At 42.7% G+C, this 25,651-nt stretch overlaps 1 protein-coding gene across 5 annotated transcripts in view; it reads right to left on the reverse strand.

Moving 5' to 3' along the window:
- Positions 1-4,911: 4,911 nt before the first annotated feature.
- Positions 4,912-25,651, reverse strand: part of kmt2cb (lysine (K)-specific methyltransferase 2Cb) — a 93,996-nt gene continuing 73,256 nt past the window's right edge. For 3 of the 5 annotated variants that reach the window (XM_085439005.1, XM_085439004.1, XM_085439001.1), the window contains 26 exons: positions 24,726-24,923; positions 22,499-24,490; positions 21,360-21,667; positions 19,673-21,261; positions 19,391-19,502; positions 19,223-19,289; positions 19,051-19,111; positions 18,683-18,915; positions 16,435-18,072; positions 15,985-16,173; positions 15,512-15,676; positions 15,270-15,399; positions 15,006-15,153; positions 14,730-14,914; positions 14,160-14,296; positions 12,900-13,179; positions 12,382-12,521; positions 10,880-10,993; positions 9,659-10,775; positions 9,426-9,562; positions 9,195-9,337; positions 8,905-9,079; positions 8,678-8,794; positions 8,523-8,596; positions 7,031-7,139; positions 4,912-6,849 (listed from right to left, as the gene is read on the reverse strand). In XM_085439005.1, coding sequence (XP_085295131.1) covers positions 6,757-6,849; positions 7,031-7,139; positions 8,523-8,596; positions 8,678-8,794; positions 8,905-9,079; positions 9,195-9,337; positions 9,426-9,562; positions 9,659-10,775; positions 10,880-10,993; positions 12,382-12,521; positions 12,900-13,179; positions 14,160-14,296; positions 14,730-14,914; positions 15,006-15,153; positions 15,270-15,399; positions 15,512-15,676; positions 15,985-16,173; positions 16,435-18,072; positions 18,683-18,915; positions 19,051-19,111; positions 19,223-19,289; positions 19,391-19,502; positions 19,673-21,261; positions 21,360-21,667; positions 22,499-24,490; positions 24,726-24,923 — 9,651 coding nt within the window. In that variant the 3' untranslated portion in view covers positions 4,912-6,756. The remainder of the gene's footprint in view (positions 6,850-7,030; positions 7,140-8,522; positions 8,597-8,677; positions 8,795-8,904; positions 9,080-9,194; positions 9,338-9,425; positions 9,563-9,658; positions 10,776-10,879; positions 10,994-12,381; positions 12,522-12,899; positions 13,180-14,159; positions 14,297-14,729; positions 14,915-15,005; positions 15,154-15,269; positions 15,400-15,511; positions 15,677-15,984; positions 16,174-16,434; positions 18,073-18,682; positions 18,916-19,050; positions 19,112-19,222; positions 19,290-19,390; positions 19,503-19,672; positions 21,262-21,359; positions 21,668-22,498; positions 24,491-24,725; positions 24,924-25,651) is intronic. The other 2 variants (XM_085439003.1, XM_085439002.1) reach the window with 2 other exon arrangements.

The following is a 25,651-nucleotide window of genomic DNA, read 5'->3' on the forward strand; positions in this document are numbered from 1 at the left end:
GCAGGGCACACACATGTTCACAAAAAATTAGAAGGCGTGCAACAGCGAGGACTGCTTACAGGTGTTATGTCACACTGTATTTAACCCCACCCTCCTCAGAAGAGGAAACTGAGACCTCCCGCGGTCCTTTTCGCCTCGGTATTAAATCTACAGAGAAAAGAAACGCCTCCGCCGTTTCATTTCTGAGGATAAGTGCGGTAAAAACTATACTTCCTGTAGCTTCTTTGGTCGCACAGCCCCGGAAGCTGCTGTCCGTGAATTTGTAAATCTCAAGGCACTGTTCGGTTTTCTGAAGCGTTGTTCTTTCACACTTCTTCGAGAAAAAGGCAACAGCAACAAAAACAAACCCCTAACAAACACATTTTAAAGGGAACAACATGTTTGACACAGCAGCGCGCGGAGCTGACTTGTGCAGATGTTTCACCGACAGATGTCAGTGCCACTCTGATTCTGGCTGGATATGAATGAAAAGCTTAAAAACAACAACAACAACAACAATAATTAGTGCGAATAAAATGGAGGAATCGTGACCGGTACTTTATACCGCCTGCATCTTACAGCGTGTTTATCTTACTCTTTCCGTGTTTCTTTCAAAGTTAAATGCAGGCCTGACAGCTCTGTGGTAACCTCCACAGCTGCAGGGATTTAAAAATATATATATCAACATGCTTCTCTGTCCTTAAACGGAGTTAAAAACATTTGTTTGATTTTGTAGTAGCTCTGTGCTTGAAGTTCATACTTTAATAAATCGTTGCTACTATTTTCACGTGCATCTCAAGGGTGTCAAACATAAGGCCCTGGGGACAGAATCGCCCCGGTAAAGACTTCCATCGGGTCCACTGGTGAGTTCTGTAAAATATGGAGAGACAATTTTGTGAATTTTAGCTGTATTTTCTGAAGTTTTTTCAGCTTCTGCTATTGATAAACACCTCCCCCGCAGGTATTTACACTAAACCAAACTAATTAAGTAATAAATAAACAATTAAATGACCAACAAGTTCCTGGTTTGTCTTTTTACCCCTCTATCTACTATAGAAATGTCATTTCCTTTCCCAAGGAGTCCACAGTAAAAATAAATAAACTTTCTGGGCAGCAAGCTACCAGAACTGTTTTTTTTTTTCTTATATAAAGATATCTCAGGGATTAAATGTGTTGTTACAGGGTTTTGGGGTTTTTTACACTGACAAGTTCTAAGTGTAAATGCACTGCATTGAGGTTATTTATAAGTTAGGATCATTTTAGTGATTTGCAGCAGTTGCTCAGTCACTGATCCCTGAGTCCCCTACTGTACACTCTGTACACACATGACTGTGTTAGTACCCACCCAGACAACACAGTCATCAAGTTTGCAGATGATACCACCGTGGTGGGGCTCATCTCAGGGGGAGATGAGATGGCATACAGAGCTGAAGTTCAGAGGCTGTCAGATTGGTGTGTCGATAACAACCTGGACCTCAATACCAACAAGACAAAAGAACTGGTAGTTGACTTCAGAAGGAGGAAGTCCGAGCTGCAGCCTGTCAGCATCAATAGGGAGTGTGTGGAAAGGGTCTCCAGTTTCAAGTTTCTGGGTGTGCACATAGACACAGACCTCCAATGGAGCTCTAACACCGCTGCGGTTTTAAAGAAGGCCCAACAGCGTCTCCACTTTCTGAGAATCCTCAGAAAAATGGTCCTGAAGAAGGAGCTGCTGACCGTCTTCTACCGCTGTTCCATTGAAAGTGTGCTGACATATTGCATCGGTGTGTGGTTCTCCAGCTGCACCACAGCACACAGAAAGGCACTCCAGAGGGCCATTAATATGGCCCAAAAAATCATTGGACATTCTCTTCCCTCCCTGAAGGACCTGTACAGCACTCGCTGTCTCAAGAGGGCACACAGCATCCTACAGGATGGAACACTCCCAGGACACCGGGTGCTTAAGCTGCTGCCATCTGGCAGGAGGTTCAAGCTACTGAGGTCCCAGACAAACAGACTCAAGGACAGCTTTTACAACAGGGCAATAGCCCTGATCAATGCAAATAGCTGACCTGACTGGCTACCTACCTGGACTTTTTTTTGGGGGGGGGAGGTAACAATGTTTAAAACAATAATAATAATAATATTTATATTTATAACAAGGTGCAATAATAATTAATGTGCAATAATAACAGTGTGCAATACACACACACTTATTGTTCTTTTTTTATTACTAAGTTAATATACTGTGTTGTGTTGTTTGTGTTGCGTTGTGATGTGTCATATCGTGTCGTGTTGTGTTATATGTAGTGCCGACGTAGGACAGTTTTCCAATCTCATTGTACTATTGTACTATGTATGACTGTGCAATAACAAAGAGTTATCTTATCATCTTCATTGCCACACCTGACTCCACCTCACCCTGTCCCTACCATGCTCCTCTGTATGCCCAGCTTCACTATACATCCAGGAGTTTTCTCTGCAGGCTTCCTTTTTTCCTCCTGCCTGGCAGATCCATATTCAGCATCCTTTGTCAGTACATCCACTGCCCCTCCTCTGCACACATCCAAAGCATCCCAGCCTTGCTTCTCTAACTTTATCTCCAAACCATCCAACCTGAGTGGTCGTTTTCTTGAAGCAATTCCTTACTTTGACCATCCTGCTCACTCCCAATGAAAATCTCAGCATCTTCAGCTCAACCGCCCGTCGTTTTGTTATTTTCATTGTCTCCAAAACTTATACAATAGCAGGTCTCACTACCATTTTTTGTAAACCTCTTTCACGCTGCTATTCTTCTGTCACAAATCACCCTGACACTCGTCTCCACACACTCCACCCTGCCTCCACCTCTCTTGTGCACTGTCCGTTGCTTATGCTGACTTGAATTTATTTAGTTTTCTGTTTGATAAACTTTTAAAAGCTTATATACTTCTTGGCTTCTTTGTAAAAAAAAAACACATACTGTGTAAACAGCAGTCTTTAATTTCCACGTGCTTACAGTGAAGCATCTTTCTATACCAAATGTTGCATGAGGTGTATTGGTACTATTTAGTGTCCATCCACATGGGTAGTTTAAGAACATGAGCACCGAGCCCTCCAAGTACCAATCAAATGCAGAGTGCACAGCACAACAGAGTGTGTGTTTTGCCTGCTTACTCGTACCATCATGCCAAGATGCCACCTAGCACTATGTCTTCTATGTGTCAAGATGTTATTTAAACACAAAACGAAACACATAATTATGCTTTTAGCTATAATTAAACTCAGCTTTTATTTGTTCAAGCTCAAAGTTTATATAACATGTTTCTCATGGAGTATGAGTGGTTTAAAGATGTAGCAGGGTTTTTTTTTTTTTTTACCAACAGTCAGGTCCACAGGAGTGATACCCAGTAAATGTGCAAGCACAGCACACACAATTAACTAAATTTGGTTGAACGTTAACACGTGTTTTAGTGCCATCGAGATTGCATGCTAGCATAATGAGGGGGTTCCGGGCTCTGAGAGAAAGTGGGATCGCTACAAGATGACTGAAGACCCAAGAAGGAAAAATACCTCTTTTATAAATGTTTGGTTATTCAGTCGTTTTGACATAGTGGATCATTTAATGTGGACTCTGAACAATCTGAGAAGAACAACTCTTTGGCTTCCTTGATCACATGTCCATAAACAGTCATAAAGTCATAAACAGTCTGTGATCATAATAAAAGATTTTTATGAAAGTCTCTACAGCTGATGAATGGAAACATATCTAGAAGTCAGCATAGCTTATGACTCATTATTTGCCTATTTGCTAGTATGTTTGAAGCTTTGGTTGAACTAAACAGAGAACACACATCCACTCTGACCACTTTCTTCAAACTGAGCATCAGAATGGGGAGGGAGGGCGATTTAATTGTGAGCATGGCATGGTTACTGCTGATCCACTGGGATTTTCCTGCAGAACTGCAGTTCTCTGAGCAAAAATGTATTGTTGACATCACAGGAAAATAATTAGACTGCTTTTAGTTGGTAAGAAATCTACAGTAACTCAAGAAACAATTTGTTACGACTAAGCAGAAAAGCATCTCTTAATGCACAACACCCCCAAACTTGTAGCAGATGGGCTACAGCAGCAGAAGACCACACTGGGTCCTGTTAGAGTTGAGCAGGAAACTGGGGTAAAGTTCTCACAGGCTCACCAAAATTTGACAATACAAGACATAAAAAAATTTGTCTGACGAGTCTTAATTTTTGCTACGTTTGGATGGTAGGGTCCAAATGTGGCCTAAGCATGAAGCATAGTAAATGAACTGGTTCTTATACAGCTCATTTCTACTCTACCTCAACACTGAAAGCAACATGCCTCATTCACCAGTTCACACTCTTTCTTACGAGCACTTTTTCTAGGCTTAACTGCTTTCTGGCTAACATTTACACTCCAATGGATGCATCATAGAGCAACTTGGGGGAAAGTATCTTGCCCAGGTATATTTGGCATGTAGAATGGCTCAAAACAGGTATCAAACAAACAACCTCCTGAGCTACAGTCACAGCACTCCATCTCTGCATCTATTCTAATGGGCACACCTGAGGTCCCTTAGTACCTCATATCATTTAAACATCACAGCCTCCACGAGTATTGTTTGCAGATCATGTCCCTTTATGACAACAGTGTAGCCATCTTCTGAAATCTACTTTCAGCAGGATAATGCTCCACATCACAAAATTTAAATAATCTCAAATTGGTTTTTCGACCATGAAAATCACCTTCAGTCACCAGATCTCAAGAAAAAAAAAAAAAAAGCACCTTTTGGATGTGGTGCTGGCATCATGCCAATATGGAGAAAAGTCTGAGGAATGTTTCCAGGACCTTTATGGGATCCAACTCAGTGCTAGCAACATGCAACAAATTCCTTTTCCCAGCTTTAATTAAAAGAAAAGAAAGTGCAATCATTGAAAACACAAACAAATTGCTAACATGTAAAATAGTTTATTTTTGTAAATGTTTCTAAATTCAATTCCACAAACTCCAAACCTCATACTCTGTACACTTCAAAAGGCAATTCAAAAAAAGAGAAAGAAACAAAAAAAAGAAACGAAAAAGAAAAGGAACAAAATAAAAACAAAAAGAAAAGAAATGACTACTTTACACGACCAAGAAAATGTAGCACAAACACACTGGCAGGATGATGTATCGTACAAGAGAAGAAAAAATATCCAAGAAACAATTTTGTTACAACCATTCATTGAGAAAAATATATACAATTGAGTCTTCGGAAAGTTAAAAAAATACATGCCATATACATTACAAGTTCTAAGACTGTCTCCAAAATTTTACAGTCAACTTGAAATTGTGCACGCAAAAACTCCTCTGCTTCTAGCATGTGACTTGTGAAGTGTCAGTATAAGAAATATTTCTGATTATAAGCAGGATGCCATCTCTTTCCAAAAAAACGAAACAAAAACAAAAGGCAGAACAACCTACAGTTCTCCATAGAATTCTTTCTGTCGCGCAGTGGTTCGTCTAAGTAACAACATTATTAGACGTTCGCACCTTATTTGTGTTAAAAGTAAAGTTTAAAAAACAACAACAACAAAAAAACAGGTTAACACATGTTGCTGTTTCCATTTGTGATAAAAAGTTAAAAAGCAGTTTTTTTTGGGTTTTAAAACCTAATTCACAGTTCTTTAAAATCAAACCTGATTAACAGCAAACAGATCACAATGATCTTTTACTATCTGAAGAGTCTTTTTTTTGATTCTGTAACCGATTACTTGTTACATTAGTCAACAAAAATATTTCTTTTTTTTTTGAGAGTGGTCAAAGTAAGTGTAAGTCACAAAACACTACGCTACAATACCGTACTTTTAATACAACAAAAATACTTTGTGAATTATTGTGGTTATATTACAAATTCTGTACAGAATAATCATAATATATACTCTCAAACTGAAATAACGTCCATCTTAAATAAATTTCAATGACAAACAGAACAAAAACAATTTTTAAAAACACCCAAACATCGAGAAGGTTAAGGTAGTATTTGGTCGGTTATTCCTATAGTTTTTTTGTTGGTTTTTTTTATGTACATTTATACAAAAGTAACAGCATGTCTTCTTCAATCTTCAAAAACAATAGCAATCTAGCCTTCTTTTAACTCGATCTCATTTTGAGAATAAAATTCATTCACTCAGTAATAAATACAAAACCTCTCGAATTCCACACAAATCACATGACAGAGACCTATGATAAAACTGACTCATGGAATCAAGTATTTAAAAGCTTGTGTGTGTGTGTGTGTGTGGGTGTGTGTATGGGGTTTTTTTTGTTTATTTTTTTTTATTTTTAGTGCAAGTTAATATTCCCTTCGCGGTATTCATTGCTGTACATTCCTCATTCAGTGATGTCTACATTTAGTCAAACGGTATACATTAACAGTATGAACAAAAGGGCCTGCCCTTAGTAAGCAATAAGGCCGCACCCCACACAGTGCTTTCTCATTCGCTGGTGGATTCCGCACCCCCATGTACACCAAACAAACACACGGATACATACAGACGGAGGCGTCGACAGAGCCCCTCACATATGGCACGAGTCATTTCCTGCTACTGTGTTATATTTCCCTTCCTCCGCCTATTTTTAATTCCACGTTGTTGACGAACCAACACCGATTCATTTATTTCTCCAAGGGCTCAGGCCTTCTGCTCATTCGTAAAATGACTTTAGTGTGAAGTCTCTTATTTATTCTGTGCAGAGATCACAGCATCCTCCACACGCTATGGCAAGGAATGCGTTTGGGTTCGTCGTTTCCATTTTGCTCAGTTAATCCACTTCCTGCATTCAGGAGCTCCACAGTGGCAAGCAATCTTGTGCTGGCCCTCAAAGCTGTCAAACTGGTAGTTGAAACACAGCTGCAGAAAACAAACACGGGAGAAACACCCATGGCTATATCACAACTGCACCGTTTACACCCACATATGCATGCAAACGAACAGGGATAAATTCTAATTACAGAAAATTTTATATATATATATATATATATATATATATATATATATATATATATATGTGTGTGTGTGTGTGTGTACCAACCTCCTCTCCTTTTTCAATTCTGCGAATGCAGCTGATGATGATTTTGTAACCCCTCTCAAATGTTACCACCTCAGCAACACAGTTAGGGGCACAAGAATGATTGATATATCTGAAAAAGAAGCACGAGTCACGCGTGAAACAGCGTTCAGAGCATTACTGTAACATAGCCGACCACATTTAAATGATTGCAGATTCTATTTGCAACTAAAGGCTCATTTGCTGCCTCTGTGAGCTGATTCAGACACGCAGCGGCAGACGGTGATAAGATGAAAATGCCAACATTTAAAAAAACAAAACAATTATGACATTCAAAAGAAACTAGCTTTGTTTCCAACTTGTGAGTCTGTGTTTGGTCAGCATGGCAAAATGAGACGCAAAGGCAGTTTAGAGTATGTTTACCGGGGTTTTCATATCTGTGGATAGATTTTGTCAGTGAGAACTCATAACAAAGTAGTACTGACTACTGAGTGTTCATCTTTCACAAACTATGAAGAAGGGCATGAACCTGTTCCAACATGGTCTCTAGTTCTGGTTTCATGTGTGTTTGGGCCCTTTTGACAATGCAACTGAACTGCCATCACTTTGATCACAAAATCCAAAAAAGGCCAACGTCTACAGCAGCAACGAAAAAAAAACCCTGATGCTCATTTGCAATATGTACCAGTTTGCAGACAAGCCTCCCACACACAGAAGCAGAGTCTCGTCTGTGCCACTTTACTGGAAGATTATATCGGTAAGACAGATATGGAGAGGCTACTTTTAAGACGTTGAGGTGTGCACTCCACAAAACCTTTGTTCCATCTTAGCAGCTCATCAGTTAAGTCCTGTAAGAAGTAAGGCTGGCCATCCATAAATCTAACTACTTCTTTTTCCTTCCTCAAAAATCCCACAGATGCTCAAACAGACTTGAGATTTCAGGGACTTGGAAGCTGAGTTAACACCCTTTCCTCCTTTGGCAGTGGATAGTGGTCAGTATGAAAACCCTGTGCAGCACTGTGCATTCTGACAACTTTCTACCATAACCAGTTTTCAGTAAATTGTGCTGGAGGTGCTCTTCTGTGGGATCACAGAACCACCCTTTACTCCCACACATCAATGTGCTTTAAGCCCTCATCACTTGTGCTAACCACTGGAAACAGGTAACACCCCACCGGACATGCTGTCCTGGAGGTGCCCTGACCCAGTCATCTAGTCATAACAATGTGGCTCTTGTCAAAGTCGCTCAGATCAACAGGCTTGCTCATTTTTCCCTGTTTTAACTTCAAGAGCTCACTCTTCACTTGCAGCCTCTTGTAACCACCCCCTTGACAGATACCAGTGCACTGAGATCATCAGGGTTACTCACTTCAACCGCAAGGGGTTTTAATGTTGTGGCTCATCGGTGTGCTACACTGAATGACATTTGTTGCAGTAAGTGAGCATGAAAGAAATGCTACACTGTCATAAATACATTTATGAAAATGCTCAAACAGTTCGTGGAAGCTCAGAGTACCTTGCGATCCCTCCATTAAGTGTGGCATCAACAACATGTTCGCTGTCGATGCGGAACATGAACACTGCCCGGTTCTACAAGGAAGAGAAGAAATGCTCTTAGCTTTTGGAAAAGATCATTTTAAAGAAACACAATGTTGCAGCACATATATTTACCTTAGACCTATAGATTTTCTCCTTCCTGATGGCGACCTCATTTCGGAGGATGGTTCCATTGTACTCAATCACCATTGTCTGTTTTTCAATGTCTCTAGCAGCAAACAGCCCCAGGCCCTGTGAATATGTCAAATAAGCAGGTTTTCATTTAGTCAACAGGAAATGGAAAACAAAAGCATCAGTCTCACTCTGACAGTTTAAAAAGAATTTAAATCTGGTCGACTCACCTGGATGCGGGAGCGGCCCAGATAGACGTTGGCTCGCCACTCACTCTTCATCCAGCGGTACTGGGAGGACCTGGGGTGCACCACCGGAGGCTTATTATGGGGGGCGCCACCTTCTCCTTGGGCAACATTCTGGTTAGACCTGGCACTGCTGCTGGATACAGCCTGTGGCTGAGGCCTTTATTTTTAGGAGGGAGGTGGAGAAGGAGAACATTTTATTAACTCTGACTTATTTACTTGGAGACAGAACGTTCCCAGGAAGCTAATTTAATGTCAACTTCAAACAAAGTTACCTTATCACCAGTGAGGTGTAGGGAGAGCTTGTTCTTGGCTGAGCGCGGGCACAACCAGCTGGATTGAACATGAGAGGCAACTCCACGAGAGGGTTGCGTCCGTAACGGAACGAGTACCTGTCACAAGCTTCCACTCCTGGGAGCTGAAACCAGATGAAAAGCATCATTTAGAGATTTGTTGATGTTTTTAAATTCTTGCAGCTGATGAAATCCTCCAAAGTAGGTACAAACCGATTCTGTGATCTTGGCAACTGCAGGAACTGTGAGCCCAAACAGATCCTCTCCTTTCAGGTAAACAGGAAAGAGCTTCAGAGTGCCTGACTCAGCTCTCTTCTCAGCAACTGGGCCTAGCACCTTATCCCACACTCCTAATGACAAGAGCAGAGACAAGAACAGAAGCTGGTTAAAACTGTTTCATTAGCCACAAAAACACACACTAGTATTTTTTTTTCCTGAGGGCAAACCTTTAGCAGAGGTGTCAGTCAGGACCATGTCTTGGTAGCCTTGTTCGATGACTCTGATGGTAAACTCTGGTATCCCGTCTCTCTCTTCAACTGAACAGATGTAGCGACAGCGGCGATTGCCATGGCGCATGCTCCAGTAAATGCGGCAAGCTTCATAGCCAACTGGAAAGATGGCTGTTGAGGAATGGAAGGACGCCATCTGTAGCGGTGTGAGCTGGCCGATCGCATGCAACACCAGACTGCCTACCCGAAAGGTGTAACCTAACTCGGGCTGCTGCACAGCCGTGGCAATTTGACGCACTTCGTCTCTCTGGACATAAACACGCCGGAACACGGCAAAGCATCGCAGCTCGTGCTCCAGAGCATGTCCCGCTGTTCCCCGGGGCCTGTGGGCATGGCAGAGCATGGTCTTATCCTTGAAGAAGGTGCACTGAGCATGCAGGGCACAGGTGAAATGGTAGACATTGGTGCAGCGCAGGCGGTGGCAGCCGCTGGTGGCTCCGGTCTGCTGACAGTAGGCGCATCGTATAGTTTGACCACGCCGCAGTGCAAGCTCCACGTTGATGAGGGCGCCAGCTTGAGTCTCGTACACCTCAGTCGACCAAAGGGCACAGTTGAGATGAACCCACACATCGAGATCTAGATTGAGCAGCCTGGCAGGACCATCAGTCATTCCATCTCCAAACTGATGGCAGAAACAGCAGCGTCTCTGGTCCTTGAGTGACACTGGAGGGCGCAGGGAGGCTCCAAGCTTCTTCAGGAGCTCATCAATCTTATCCTCATCCGGGAGCTGCGAATTCCCTCTTGGCACCACCACCTGGACAGTCCATTTCCTCCATCGGAGTCCTTTCTGTCTCTTTCCCTGATGCCAGCCGTCGTGGGACCTTGGCCTGGACTTCAGCTTCACTGTTACTTTGAGGGCATCGGATTTTGCGTCAGTCTTGGGTGTCTCACCTGCTGAAGGGAATGGGATGGGAGGTGTAGAGGGGGGTGACTGCTTTGGCTGAAGCTGGGCCAGACAATGGACATCCAGGGAGGACATGTTGTTACTGTACTGGTGCTGAGTTTTAGAAAGGCTCTCTGTTTGCTCAGAGGCTGGGAGGAGGGACACAGACTCCTGGGAAGATGACAAGGGAAAAAAAAAGTGCCAAACATAAAAGTCAAATGCTTTTTTAAGACTCAGATTTCTAGGAGATGTGCATGGGTTACAGTGGTACAAACCTTAGATTCTGTGGTTGATCTGGACTGCAGTGGTGGTGATGAACAGTAGAGAAGGAAGCAGTTGTGGCTGCAGAAGACCAAGTCGTCTTCAGATTTAAAACGGCCTTCAGATTCCTAACGAGAAGAAAATCAGTCCAAGTTTGAAGAAGCTGAATTAGGAATGAGGTGTAAGTCAACATCTGACTAATGGAAGCCACTCAAGGCAAAGCGATGTTGAAAAATAAATTATGCAATATTTAAATAACCTAAATACTGCTGTTTAACCTACTAACTGATCTGAAATCTATTTAACTCCATTAGGAAAGATTTACATAATCAGAGCACATGTTCAGTGTTATTCCAGTGCCGTGCATATGAATATATTGATAAGTGTGGCCCTTCAGGGTGAAAGGAGTTTTAATACTTCATTTCTCCAACGTAAAAATCTGGTAAGCCAACCAATCACAGCTCATATAATAATCTCAATATTATATGTATACATGACATTGAAATGATCCAAATTTCTGACAGTGGGACTCATTACACAAATCAAAGCTATAGTCATCTCCAAAATGCATAAAGTTAAAACAAAAACATAATTTCAACATATCAAGCAACATTAGTGCAAATTTGCATTTTGTACAATTTCACAGCCGTAAAAAGGAAAGGAGCTAAAGCTTGAGTTCTCGGATAACTTTACCAAAAATTCACATTTTAACTAGCTCATCGGGGCTTTGGCATGGACACAGTCATCATTATAAAAGGTTATGTGATGCATAAATGAAAGCTTTAACTAACTGCTAAGTTCACAGACTAATGAGTCATGCTTTTGGCTTTTATTGACAGCGGCATGCAGAATAATTTGCAGGAAGGAGCAGATTTACTTAAAGAACAGCAAAGTCTGCACGTATACATCGAACGTTATTTAAAAAAAAAAAAAAAAAGATCAACCGAAGGAAGCATCTACTGCAGGACTCATTATTCACAATGAATTACTACCTTAAGAGGTTCAAGCTGTAAAGACAGAACAAGAACAAGTTTGAATCTGAAGACTCTTAGACTCTGTTTCACAAGGTGATAAACTGTGGTACCACAGATGCTGACCTGCAGAGTGTCTAATTAAAAAAAATAAATAAATTACTAAATATAGAAAAGTAATCTTTGTTAAAATATTAAAGCCATGTGTCATCTTTGACTTAATGCTTTTTGGAAATCAGCTCATCTTTTACTTGTGATAGAAATTTTGCTCAGGGGCAAAACTGTCACATGGCACTATATTAAAATATGGTGTACTTTAGTCAACGGCGTTAGATATCAGAGCCTTTTTGTTCATGAGAGCTGCTGACGATCAGAAGCAATTTATTATCTGTGGCCTTGATCTCTGAGTAAGGAATGGAGAAGCACTACATCCTCAGTCCATTCAGGCTTCCTGTAAAGGTTATAATTTCAACTTTTAGCTTTTATTTGACAGGTGGTGTGCACAGTTAATATATACATGACTGTGCAGCCAATGCATCTGGTACCTTCATGTGAACAGGGAGGTCTTTGATGGCTTTCTGCACTCCATTTCCCAGAACCACCACCTTACAGTGGCAGCACCACTGGGGTTTACATCCAGAGCTGCCAGGGATCTTGTGATCAGGTCCTCGAGCTCCAGCATTGCCTGATGTAACAGAAAAGTGATGCAAAATTAGATCAATTTTTAACATCTCTGACAGTAACCTACAGATGATTGAATCTTTAATTGGACTAAACAAACTTTAGCAAACAAAATAAAACAGCCTTTATAGAATTGGACTGTAGGCTACCTTCAGCCTCAGATAAATAATGGTACACTCAAAAAACTGTTAAAAAACAAAAGCGCTCCTATGGATGTTTAAAGGGAAGTGATTAGGTATCAAAAGAGTATTGCTGAATTGTGCTTTTTCACGGGGAGTGATTATATTTAGCTTAAATCAAACATGACATTTCAATTACAGGCTGTATTACTGCACCGGGTGGAATCAGAGATGCTCTTGTTTAATTTAGTTTTATTCCCTACCTGGGCTGTTGGGATGGAAACGGAAATGATGTGCCTGCTGCTGCATCATTCCCTGTGGTCCACTGGTTCTGATCATTTGTCCCGGCCGTCCATGCAGTCCTCCACTGTCTCCTTGTCCATTGAAAAGCATGGGAGGCCGTGGCTCCATGCCATGTGGGCCCACCCTTTGACCGCTGACCATAGATAGGGGCCCCCTGTCTGGGGTGCTGCTGACCTCATAACTGCTGGGGATCTTCACACACAAGAGGTCTGAAATGGCTGCCACCACACCGGTAATGTTCTGAAAAATAAATAAAACAAATAAATAGAAATTTAGAGCAATGCAAGTTGTCCTCTAAATTCGTCCACCATAGTCACCCAAGTGCTCCAAGTAAAAAGGCACTTAAAGCTGTTAAATGTTGACTTCTGTATTACTCCTCTGATTTAATATTAAGAAGTGAATCTCTTAGGAACTAAAATGCCAATATCAGCTGATTTAAAAGTAGTTTACTTTCTCATGTAAAATGAAATCTGCCAATAAACTAGGATAGCTAAGTTAATATGCAGCTTTAAATATCTTGCACGTGCAAGAATTAACAGAACTTGAATAATCCTAAAATAATGTGTGTAGAAAAATTAAGCTATTATTTTAAGAACTCTGTAATTTCTCAGAATTAGACTCTGACTAATAAAAACAAGCATCCTCCTTAAAACAAACCCTTGCAATAATTATCTTTCTCTTACTGTGTGGCCAGATTATGCACATGTCTGATATGATATAGAATGAGAGAACTGGGAAAAGAATTACTGTATTTTTCTGACCATAAGGCGCACTGTCAATGAACGGGTCTGTTTTCATACATAAGGCACACCGGATTATAAGGCGCATTAAGCAAAACAAGCATTAGCATTCACCCTCCAGCTTCACTGTTTATGTTATACTAACATAGCTGTGTCGCTAGCGATCACGTAGCACATGATTACATACCAGCTATCCCAATTTCAGTAACCCTACAAACGTCACTGCTGTTTAGTTTTCTGTCTTCATTTATGTTGGAAGTGACAGCAGTTTATTTAGAAATAAACTGCTGTCACAAATTACTGTTGATGAAATTGATGAAAGAATTTAGAGTTTTCAGAATTCATACATAAGGCGCACCAGATTATAAGGCGCACTGTCGATTTTTGAGATAATTAAAGGATTTTAAATGTGCCTTATAGTGCCGAAAATACGGAATGTCAGATTTTTGTCTAACCTCAGTAAATGTTAAGTATTGTTACCTCAGCTGCAGCTGGTCTCAGAGTGATAGCAACAGAAACCATCCCTTGTTTGGAATCATTAGACATGGAGCCAAAGGGGGAGCCAAAGAACATCGAAGAAGGCTCAGTCTTGACATCCTGCAGTTTGATCTGGGTCCCTAATGAATTGAAAAAGCAAACCACTCTCAAAAACTGCTGCACTGTTCAAATGTGATCATACAAAGGCATACACAGCCATCTTCCACATACTTTTATGCAAACTGTAAAGGATTCTTATGCATATACATTCTGCACATGCACACTAAAAACATAATGGAAAGCCAGAAAAGGAGCACCATAGTTAAGTGTGTGCAACATCTCATTTGTGGAAGTTGCAAAGCTGGTGTGTTTGTATAAAGTCATCACATTGCTAAATTTTGGCCTTTATGCTGAGAATGCTGACCCCTGCAGATCTGGAAAGATGATCACATTTACATCAAATGGACCCTCGAGGATACACTAATGTGAAAACCATGAATTTACTTTTTAGTGGAGCTTTGTGTATATACTGCATAAAATAAATAACTAAATAAAACAGATATATGCGTTTACCTTTCCCATCAGGTGCAGGAAGCATGGGGAGGACAGGAGACAGGCAAGGGGATGGCGGCTCTTCCTTTACCAGAGACAAGTCTGGGTAACGGCTGATCTCCATGCCAACCACGCTCTCGGGAGATGAAGATGGAACAAAGCTGTCAGGTGTGTCCCTCTCCTTGCAAGGCTCCTGTCCTCGATTACTACAACAAGGAAAATAAATAAATAAATGAGCAACTCTGTTAAAACACTGCAGCCCAAATAAATCATGAAGTACTATTTTTTATCCGTTACCTGAGCTCTTCCTGGTTGTTGTGAGGTGGTGTGGGAAGAGAAGCTGGAACATCCACAGTTTTGGGTCCCTGAGCGATGGCCCGAGCTAACAGATCTTCCTCACTCCTAAATGGAACATGCAGCGGCTTTGGGACCAGGCCCTTGGAGACTGCAACAGGAAAACAACGTTAATATGTATGAATGCCTCCTTCCATTTTCTGCTCCCATTTTAAGATTATGGAAACACAATCGGTCAGCCCATCTTGGACCTTTATGAGTGCTTACCCATAGCAGCGGCTTTGCTGGCCAGCTCTTCGGTTGTGGCAAAACCGTTGATCATTTTCTGTCGGTTCACAGGTGGTGGAGTGGGAGGAAGAGATGCCGGCGGGGTCGGTGGATTGCTCAAATTACTCTGCTGTAGAAGCCAAGTGCAATGCAATGTCAGGCACACAGTGCCACAGACACACTTAACACACACCCACCCTTTGTTTATCTGGTATCCCCTTAGTGAAGCAGTAAGATCTCACCTTGTAGGCCAGCTGGGAATAATAATCAGAAACTCCATCTAGTGAGGCGCTGCCAAAAGTACCAGACAAAAGGTTCTCTCCATTGAGCTGGCCACTGCCGTAGGGAGCAAAGTGGGCAAAGTTGACCCCAATCAGAGGCTCCATGAGAGGCAGCAGAGAGAGCTGCTGTGTTAGCAGAGACAAGCAGACCGGTGGAAGGTTAGCAGAGAAGTCAGACCAGATATATTCTTGCACAAACCATCCCGACCACAATCACTGAAATGTCCTCAAGTATTTTAAGTTCAAATGAATCTCACATTCTGCCTTCAGACTACACTACAGACTTTCAAGCTAACAACACACAGCACCCATCAATTGGAAGAGGAGCAGGTACAACAACAGAACAATATATATATATATATATATATATATATATATATATATATATATATATATATATATATATATATATATATATAAATAAACCAACTTACCTGTTTGATTTGGGTCATTACAGAGTCTGGTCCAGTGTGCATCAGTTGCCTTTCATCTCCTTCCTTTTTCCTCTTCTTGTAGCGAGAAACAGGTTTTTCTCCTGCTTTTGGTGCTCTCTTGTTTCTCCCTTTCTTCTTCTGCTCGGGGAGCAGAGGTCCAGGAAAGTCATGGGTGCCATCTGAGTATGCCTGGAGGTGAGACAGAAAAAAACAAAAACAAACAAAACATGAGCAAAAGAAAATTTACTTGAGCAGCATAATGACTTCAAGTTAGATGTTTTCAAACACATAACTATGACTCATTCATATTCTGACAGCTATGATTCATTCTAATTTAGCTATGATGACCCTCCCATCTGAATCACTCTGAATCACTCAGCCTGCAAATGACTCACTATGCTGATCACCCCCTCGGCATTCTGTAACTATATGATTAACACAAAAACTGACCCCATTGCTGTCCATGGAGCTTTGCCTCAGTAAGGTTTTGCAGTCAGTGGTTTCCTCCTCCTCTGACCGCAGGCTTTCCTCTGATCTCTGCTGAGACAATCCAGGTGGAGGTGTACTCTTGTTCTTCAGAAGGTGCTTCAATAGTTCATTACCAGCTTCTCCTTTGTTTGGACTCTGCCCAGCAGGGAACGGAGACACGCTCCCTTTGTTACCCTCTTCTTTCACAGAGCTCATTTCTGGGCCAATGGAACCTTCTTTTGGTCCGTGACACTCACTAGCATCAGTCTGCTCCAGCTTTATGTTGCTGAGGATTCTGTCATGTTCCTGAGCTTGTGCCTGGGCCCTCGCTGCTTCTGATGACAGAGCAGATTGTCCAGATTGCCCACCAGAAAGTTGCCGCTCAAGCTCTGAGTGACTGGGGGTGGAAGATCCCAGTAAAGGGGACCTGGACAGGTCCTGATCTCCAAAGAGATGGGGATTTCTGGTTGGAGTAGAGGAAGTGTCTGAGACACATGGTGTGAGAGGGGCTGTAAGGTCTGAGTGGGGAGTGGAAGGTGTCTTGACTGAATCTGCATCATCATCTTTCTTCTTTTTGCGGTTCCTCTTCTTTTTCCCCTTCTCATCTGGGATGATGTTGGAATAAAGCTGAATCAGAGACTGACCTGAGCCTGGAAAGTTGGATGGTAAAGGTGTTGACGAGTCACCCCCAAATGGTGGACCCTCACCTGGCATTGGAAGCATTCCTGGTCCACTGAACTGACGAGGCCTGGGCTGACCGTGAGGAAAGTTTGGTCCTTGCAGAGCAACATTATCAGGCCCCATCTCTGGTGGCATCAAGCCATTGCCCACCATGGCTCTCCTCTCACCCTGTATAAATGTTCCAGCCACTGAGCCCATACCAGGCTGCATACCCTGCTGCTGAGGAAAAATTGGTCCAAGTTGTTGTTGATGTTGCAGAGGAGGCCTTTGTGGCTGCATGAAGTCTTGTGGCAGCTCTGCATTAAAAAATGGCATTTGAGAGAGTGGTGCCATGTTCCCATCTGATCCCATCATCCCTTGCTGCTCCATTTCCATGCGGTGTTTAAGTGCTCTTTGACGTTCGACTTCCTGCATGAGCTGCACCCGCTGTCTCTCCTGCTGCTCCCGGAGCCGTTCCCTCCGCTCGCGCTCCTGGAAGCCTTCACTGAATGGGTTGTTGTCATCAAACTTTACACCACCTGCCTGCATGGGTTTTATGGCACCTGGAGGAGCAGGTGGTGCTTGGGGCTCCAAAGGCATTTGAGAGTGCTGCGGTACATTACCCATTGGCATCTGAAGCGGTTGGGCTGAATTTCCCATAGGTACCTGGGGAGGCATTATATGTGGCATTCCTGGTCCTCCCATGGGCATAGAAGTACCGGGATGCCAGCCAGGTGGTGCGTTGGGCATACGTGGAGGTACATTTGGCTGGCTGGGATGAAGTGGCATCTGCATCATGGGATTTATAGGAGGCTGAACCATTGGTGGGCCACTGGGCACCATGCCAGTGGGGCCTGGCAACGGGTGCATTGCAGGCATCATAGGTGTCATATTGTTTTGCTGCTGTTTTACTCTGTACTCCTCAATCAGTTCAGCATGCTCCTTCTGCTGCTTGCGGATCTGAGACAAAGTAAAAAAATAAAGTTACTTTCTATAAATTCACAAAATAACTTTTAACAATGTTCAAATTTTAACTCAGCAAAGTGCACTTTTAGAGTCAAAGAGGGCTACAGTGAAGACATAAGACTGTATGTTTTGGTGAAGAAAAAGCAAATGCCTGTGGTTTGTGTCCTATACCCATAGAGAGTTTGAGTAAAGGCAACTAATATTTCACTCTAATTATGCCTGCTAAAATATAATATACAGTTAGAGATTATACCTTGCAATAGAAAACATCATATTCTTCAAAAATTAAGTGAAGGTAGTGAACATCAAAAAAAAAAAAAAAAAGGCAACAACTGTGTTTCTCTTAGATCACACATGTGTGGGTGTTTCTCTTTCAGAACATTGAACACTTCAAGTTTTTCCAACCTTACTCAGTTAGATCTTATTAAAGCTTTACCCTGTGTTTTGCTCTAATATTTGGACAAACAGTTTGGATGCAGGAAATACTTTTAGTATTCAAACTTCGGTCACAGGATAAAAGAAAGGACAGTGCTCATGCCAGTCTCTGTGAGAAGTGGGGGTTTGAGAGAATTCAGTACTAGAGCTTGACAGGCCAAGCATTTACCTGCTCCAGTTGTTTTTGCACTACACCCTGCTGCTCTGTGACATGTTTGAGCTGCTCAGCATCCTCCTCAGGGAACTCTCTCCCTGCCTTCTTAGCTGTTCTCTGCTTGGCAGACAGGGCTTTCTTCGACTTCCTGTGAGCGCCGATCTTCTCTTCCAGAAACTTCTGCTGCATTTGAAGTAGTTGCTGAGTCTCCTGGAGCCACTCTTCATACTGAGCCCTCTGAGCATTGTCTGAAAGAAGGTGGTAAAAAAAGCTCTTTTCTTAGCAATCTTGAAAACATAAAAAAACAATCATCTTAATATTTCTAGCCTGAAAAGACTATAAAACCCAAAACAGTGAGGCCGCAGGGATTCTGGAAAACTTACTGACAAATCCAGGTCCGAAATTTGGCGGACTTGGTCTTGTTACTTGTGTCAATTTTCCATCCTGAGATAAAAAAAATATATATTAAAAAGAAGGTTATAACAGATAAGAGCATTATAAAGTTTAGCCCCACCCCAACCCCCCAAAACCAAGAAAAAAACCCATTCATGTTACCTGTCCAACAACTTGTGGAGGAAGTGGTGCACTTTCAGGACAAGGTGGTGCTGGACCAGGTGGAAATCTGTGACACACAGAAGTCATTCCAATCAATTATGTATACTCCCCATATAACCATCTTATTTTCTACTCACTATAGAAAATGCATTCTTGTGGAATTCTTACCTGTTCATGACCATGGGAGGCATTCCCATGTTGTTCTGAACCATGACTTTGTTGATGCCTTTAAGAGCAACCATCTTGGCTTTCATGATGGGGTCAGTGATGGCATCAAAATCTGCAGATTAAAATAATGACTGTCAGAAATAAACACTGCAAAAAACACGAAGAAAAAAACAACAACAAAACACAACAAAACAAATAAAATAATGATTTAAAAAAACCCAAAAAAACCAAAATAGCACTTAACTTAAAGTGACACCTAAGCGGTGCTATAAATTCATTTACCAATGTTGGGGAAGAAGTCGCTGCTTGAGCGCTGTCGTATCATTGCTTGCATCTGCCTCTGCTGCTGTTGCTCCTGCCTCTCCTGGTCCAGGAGGTCCTGCAATAGGAGTGGTTGCTCCTCAAGCAGAAGTGGCCGATGTTGTTGGGAATTCTGGCCCATTGCCTGGTTTAACACTGCCTGCTGGGCCTGGGTGAGACCGCTCTGGTCCACTCCAGATGTTAGTCCAACCTGATGGTCTGGCCCAAAGCCACTCAGGGGAACCTCTCCTGCAGTGACTGTGTCAGGTATTGTTTGACTCATTGTAAGTCCAGAGGTATGTTGAGCATCAGCGACTTGGTTCTGCTGGGCTATGAGGTCACCTCCTTGATTGACAGACTCAACAATTGGGTTTAATGATTGCTCTTCAGGCTGCTGCTTAATGAGTAAACTAGACAGGACTGGGGTGGAGTCAGAAAGCACTCCTTTCTTATCGGAGATTAAGGTATTTCCAGCAGTTTGCTGGTCTACTACATCAGGTGGTTGTTGACAATCTTTGACCTCAGCTTTAATTTCTTGCCCAGGAGCCAGAGCAGCTGAGTCCTTATTTAAAGGGACCTCCAGCTTGACTTCAACTGCAGACTGCTCACCCATAGTCTCTGACTTTGCCAGTACAGATGCTGAACTGGAAGAAGCCTCGGTTACGGTGCTTGCGCTTTTGTTGATATCTGTGGCATCAGTATTGTCATCCATAGGATCACTGAGATCCAGCTCCTCACTAAACATGTCTTTCTTGATATCATCTAGATCAGGGTCTGTGTAAGCAATGATGTCAAATTTCCCAGATGTCAGGAAGTCATCAAGGTGTAGGTCATTGGTCTCTAAATCAAGGTCTTTGCCATCTTCAGGATCCAGATTTAAGTTTTCCAAGTCAGCATCTACTAGATCTTTTACCTCCACGTCCTCTAGATCTTTGACTGCAGATTCTTCTGTATCTAGTTTCTCCTCCACAGTTTCTCTGCTCGTCACCGAGACAGTCTCACTCTGTCCAGCAGGGGGTGCAGACAGGATCATGGAAGCTGACATATTTGGAGTCTCATTTGAGGCAGGCTGGCTCATGGACCTCATCAGAGGAGACTGTTTGAGTGTGCTTCCTGGAATCTGGGTTTGCTGATGAAGATTGTCCATACTGGCAGAGAGGTGTAAATGGCCAATTTGGTTAGCCATAGGGTCCATCATTCTGGGGCCCTGATTTAAGGGGAACCTAGAATCGGGTGCTCCTGGAAAACCTGCAGGCCTTTGGTTCTGGAAGTTGGGATCCAAATTGCTTCCTTGCATGTTGGCAGGAGGGAATGGCATGCGTGGTCTGTTTTCTGCTGCTCTGTGCCGCAGTTCAATAAAAGGCTGCCCCATTATGTTGTGCTGCTGCATTGCCATACCACGAGGAGGGAAGTGCTGGGGCATCCCCATAGGGTTTGCTCCCATGTTTTTCGCCATTTCAGCAGACATAGACCGTCTCATTTGAGGAGGGACATCTTGCATTGGGTGTTGCCCCCTTGGAAAGAAGTCTTGAGACCGATGAGGTCCTAGAGCTCCAGGTGGAAAAGCAAACCTGTGGGGGAGGGATAAGAAAAAAAACCTTATAAAGACATAAAGGGAAGACTTAAATTTGGAAACACAAAAAGTAATTAAAAGAATAACAAAACAAACCTTGGTCCCTGATGTCTCAAATCTCCAGGATGTGGGCCGCGGGGCATTTGACCTTCATTAGGAAAGGCTACACGCTGATCCCCTGGAAAATGTCCAGGAAACCTCATCGGCCCTCTAATAGGTCCTTGTCCAGGATAAGGCGGAGGAGGCCGGGTGAATATTTCCCCTGGTTGAGCAGGACCCTCTTGGGGCCATGGCCGTGGCGTTCCTGGGGTTATAGTGCCAGCAGGCTCCTGAGGGCCCCTCTCCTGTCGGGTGGCACTCCTCTGTTGCTGCTGTTTGATGATCAGTTCTCTAATTCGTTGTCGCTGTAAGTTTGAAAGATTTAAATTTTTAAAATCATTTTTAGCTTTTCAAAGAATTGATTTGGGGTTTTTTGGGTTTTTTTTGTTTTTTTTTTAGATAGCTGCTGCACAACATTATTTTATTTGAGATTTCTTTTAGTTTTCTGTATGTCCATATTTTGTCTGGAACAGTTGTGTTGAAGATAAAGTTTATAAATAGTCCTCTATTTTCAAGAGGACACTGTAAAGTATAAACAAACACATGCTATGATATGTAAATGATTTCATTTGTATTTTTTTTAAACTGAAAATGTTCAAAGAAATCATTGACCCTGCCCCAATATACTCATGAATTTAAGAGAAGCAACAATGTAGTTATAAAAATAATCTCATAATTCTTTAAAAATACATGGAAACATCTCACAGGAAACTTAATCTGTAACATGATTGGTATACAAGAAGAATCCCATAATACTTAGAAGTATAGATAGGGAGGGGTTTAAGAAGAGACTGAAATGTGCATTACACACTTTTTAAAAAAAGATTACATTTTAGTTTCAAAATGTGATACTTTGTCTTTATAGTATTTTTACTTGATTTGGTTTTTAATTTTGTTTTTCCTTTTACATTTTACACAGCATCATAAAATGTTTTAAACTACAGGATTGTAGAATAAAATTTGAAGTATCTGTCTGATACTCACACAATTTCTGAATATTGTAAATGTAGTGATATGTGTAGTTTTCTTGTTGTTCTTACCAATTTGGTACTGGCTATTAATAATATTATTAGACAGTTAACATTAATATTTAAAACTATAAGATTCAGAATACAACACAAACAGTGTTCACGTACCTGTCTGAGTCTTTCATCGCACTCAGCAAGAGCAACAGTTTGAGCCTCTGCTGCTGAAACAGGAATTTGTGGATTGTTGGACAGTTGGACCGGGTCCTGAAGGCCAGCTCCATTGTTACCCACAACTGACTGATCTTTCATTTCCATTTTTTCTGACTGTGGACGAGGGGTCATGGGTGCTTGTTCAAATGGATCATGGACAGGTGTCTGACTCGGTCTTCTTGAGGGTGACTGAATAAATCCATCGTCTGAAACACTGGGGTGTTTTGGTGTTTGTAAGTCTGGGTGAGGGAAGGGCTCTTGAAGTCTACCTTGGGTTGGGGAGAAAGGATCCTGGCTTCCCATTGGTCCTTGTCTTGGCCCTTGTCTGGTAAGCCCATCAGGACCAGGCCTCGGGGTGCCTGGAGGATGGCTGTAAGGATCATTCAGCATTGGTCTTGGGACTCCAGGCTGGGGAAACATGTCACTACTCCCTGGCCTTGGTGTCCCGGGTGTACTGGTAAATGGCTCCATTGACCCCCTCATGCTGCCTGGTGACTTAGAAAACCTTTCCCCCACTGATGGCCGAGGAGTACCTGGTGGCTGAGCATAAGGGTCCATTGAGTGCGAAGGGGACATCCTCTGTCCAGGGTGAGACTGATGAGAAAACTGGTTCATTCCACTAGGACGAGGTGTAGCTGGAGCCTGCGAGTAGGGATCTGAGGATGGGCTGGGGGTGTTTGGTGGTTGACCATAGTTGTCATGGGGACGTGGGGTGCCAGGTGGTCGAGCATAGGGCTCAAAAAACGGTCGAGGTTGAGCACCTGCTTCATTGATGGATCGGTGGTTAGCTACAGGCTGAGAGAAAGGGTCAGCAGCTTGCTTGCTAGGACCAGAAGGCTGGGCAAAAGGGTCATATGTGAAGTGGTCAGGTCTTGGAGTGGAAGGTGCATGTGCATAAGGATTTCTTGATATTTGAGTAATTGGTCCTGGCTGAGCAAAGGAGTGCCCCTGTGGGTGATGCTGGCCCATCCTGGGAGGACTGGTAAAGTTGTCATTCGCTGACGGTCTTGGGGTGTGTGGAGGCTGGGCATAGGGGTCAGTTTGCTGATTCTGGGAGAATCTGTCAGTAGGATGTGGGCCTGGTCGGTTGAAGTGATCCTGAGCCTGAGGAGGGGGCATAGGTGTTTTAAATAGAGGGACAGAGCCAGACTCATTGCTTCCAGGTATCGGCGTGAGTAAAGGTCTTGAATAAGGGTCAGACAATATCATCCTGTTCTGGGTCATGCGCTGATAGGCATCATTTCTTATCATTGGCCTTGAGTATGGGTCTCTGCCAGGAGAACCCATTGGAGGCCTTCCTTGAGCAGCTTGACTGCCTCTGGGGGGACCCATGGGCTTCAGAAAAGGGTCAACTTCACCAGTGGGTCTTGGGGTGTCAGGAGGTTTGGCGTAAGGATCACTGGTCATTGATGTGGGAGAACCAAAAGATTCATGAGCAGGAGAGGGCCTCCCTCTGTCCTGCTGCTCCATCAAGGAGGTGGGTGATTTACCAGATTCCATGGGCATTCTTCGACACGCATTTGGTCCGAGAGTTGGAGGTCTTGGGGTCCCAACCATCTTGGCATATGGATCCCATGGAGATGATGGTCTGGAACCAGAGGAACCTGGTGAGAAAACTTGTGGAGACTGAGGTTGGGAGGAAGGCCCAGAGGGAGGGGGAGGAGGGGGTCGCAAGAACACATCCTCTGAAGGACCTGAAGTGGGTGTCCCTGATAGCGTCCTGGAAAAGCTCTCTTTTGGGTTGACCTGCTGCATAGGGGACATGCTGCCATTACTGGGCTGGGAGGCTGGGCTTTGGTTACCACTGTTGTTGGCATCTCCCTCTGACTGACTAGTTTGCTGTTGTTGCTGTTGCTGTTGTTGTTGTTGTTGAAGCTGTTCATTCTTTACTTGCTCCAGTTTCTGAGTGGCTTCAATTTTGGCTTGCTGTTTGCTTTTCTGCCTCATTTGCTGTTGGAAGGACAGAGTGAAAAGCTGCATTAGATGACAAAAGGGGTGCATAAATTATCAGTCTCATGCCAAAAAAGAGCTGGACCTACTAGCCACCAATGTCATCAGGGTTAATGTGGAGGATAGTGTAGTTCTTTAGGGGGTGTTTTACTAAACCACCACTTCTTAGCTGTCTTAATATAAAGTGGACCTGCCGCTGCATTCGACTGACTGACTTCATTGCATACACTCTTACCTGTCTAAACTTCCACTCTTGTTCATGCTCTGACTCTTTTGGTTTCAAAGGGTCTTTAAACAGGAGATCTGTGTCTAGTGGTATGTTGGGATCAAACACCTCAGGGGGCTGTTGCTGTGGATGGTGCCTCTTCACGGTCTCATTCGACATCTGGACTTTGTTGATGCGCAGGGCTGCTCGGTTATCTCTTGCCTTTTGCTAAACAGCAAATCAATCACAATTGAAAAACAAAACAAAAACAGATTAGAGAGATTTGATAAATACAAGCTTATAGAAAAAAATAAAGGTTATCCATGTAGCCCCCAATTCTCTGTAATGTCTACTTACACTATTACAAACATTAGTACGCAATACTGAATTATAATTATTTCATAGCAGTAAAAATAATATTTTTATGATATGCAGGCATTTGTTTTGGATGGGATTGCCATGCTTAATCCTTTGGCTGCATAGCCTTTACATATTGTACATGGAGCAGGATGAAGGTCAACTTCTTATTGTTAAATTAGGTATCTCAATAGTTCATAACCAAGATGATGTATCACAATAGCGGTTTTAAAACAAGATTGCAAATAAAAAATACTGGCAGCCGCCTGTGCTATCCTCTCAGCCTCCTAACAGATGCACCTATGGCATAAATGTGAAAAGCCTACATGATTTTCAGAAAAGTTGACCTTTGACCGTGAGGTTGAGGTCACTGAGATTCAAACTCAATTTTTAGTAGATGCATCTATGTATCAACTTGAAAATCCTGCGTTGCTCCATTCTCGAGTTAGCATATTCAACACTCTCAACAACATCCCATCAGCCTTTTACAGATAAGTGTTAACCCCAAAACTAAACTCGCCAAGCAGAGACTGGGTCTTTAAAAGGGGCCTCTACCAGGTAAAATGGCTTCCAGTAAACTTAATTACAGAGGCAATAGG

Source organism: Copadichromis virginalis, linkage group LG18 (genome assembly GCF_057382275.1).
Source record: "Copadichromis virginalis isolate Kocher_CV1m ecotype Utaka linkage group LG18, C_Virginalis_male_GT1.1, whole genome shotgun sequence".
Taxonomy (NCBI): Eukaryota; Metazoa; Chordata; class Actinopteri; order Cichliformes; family Cichlidae; genus Copadichromis; species Copadichromis virginalis.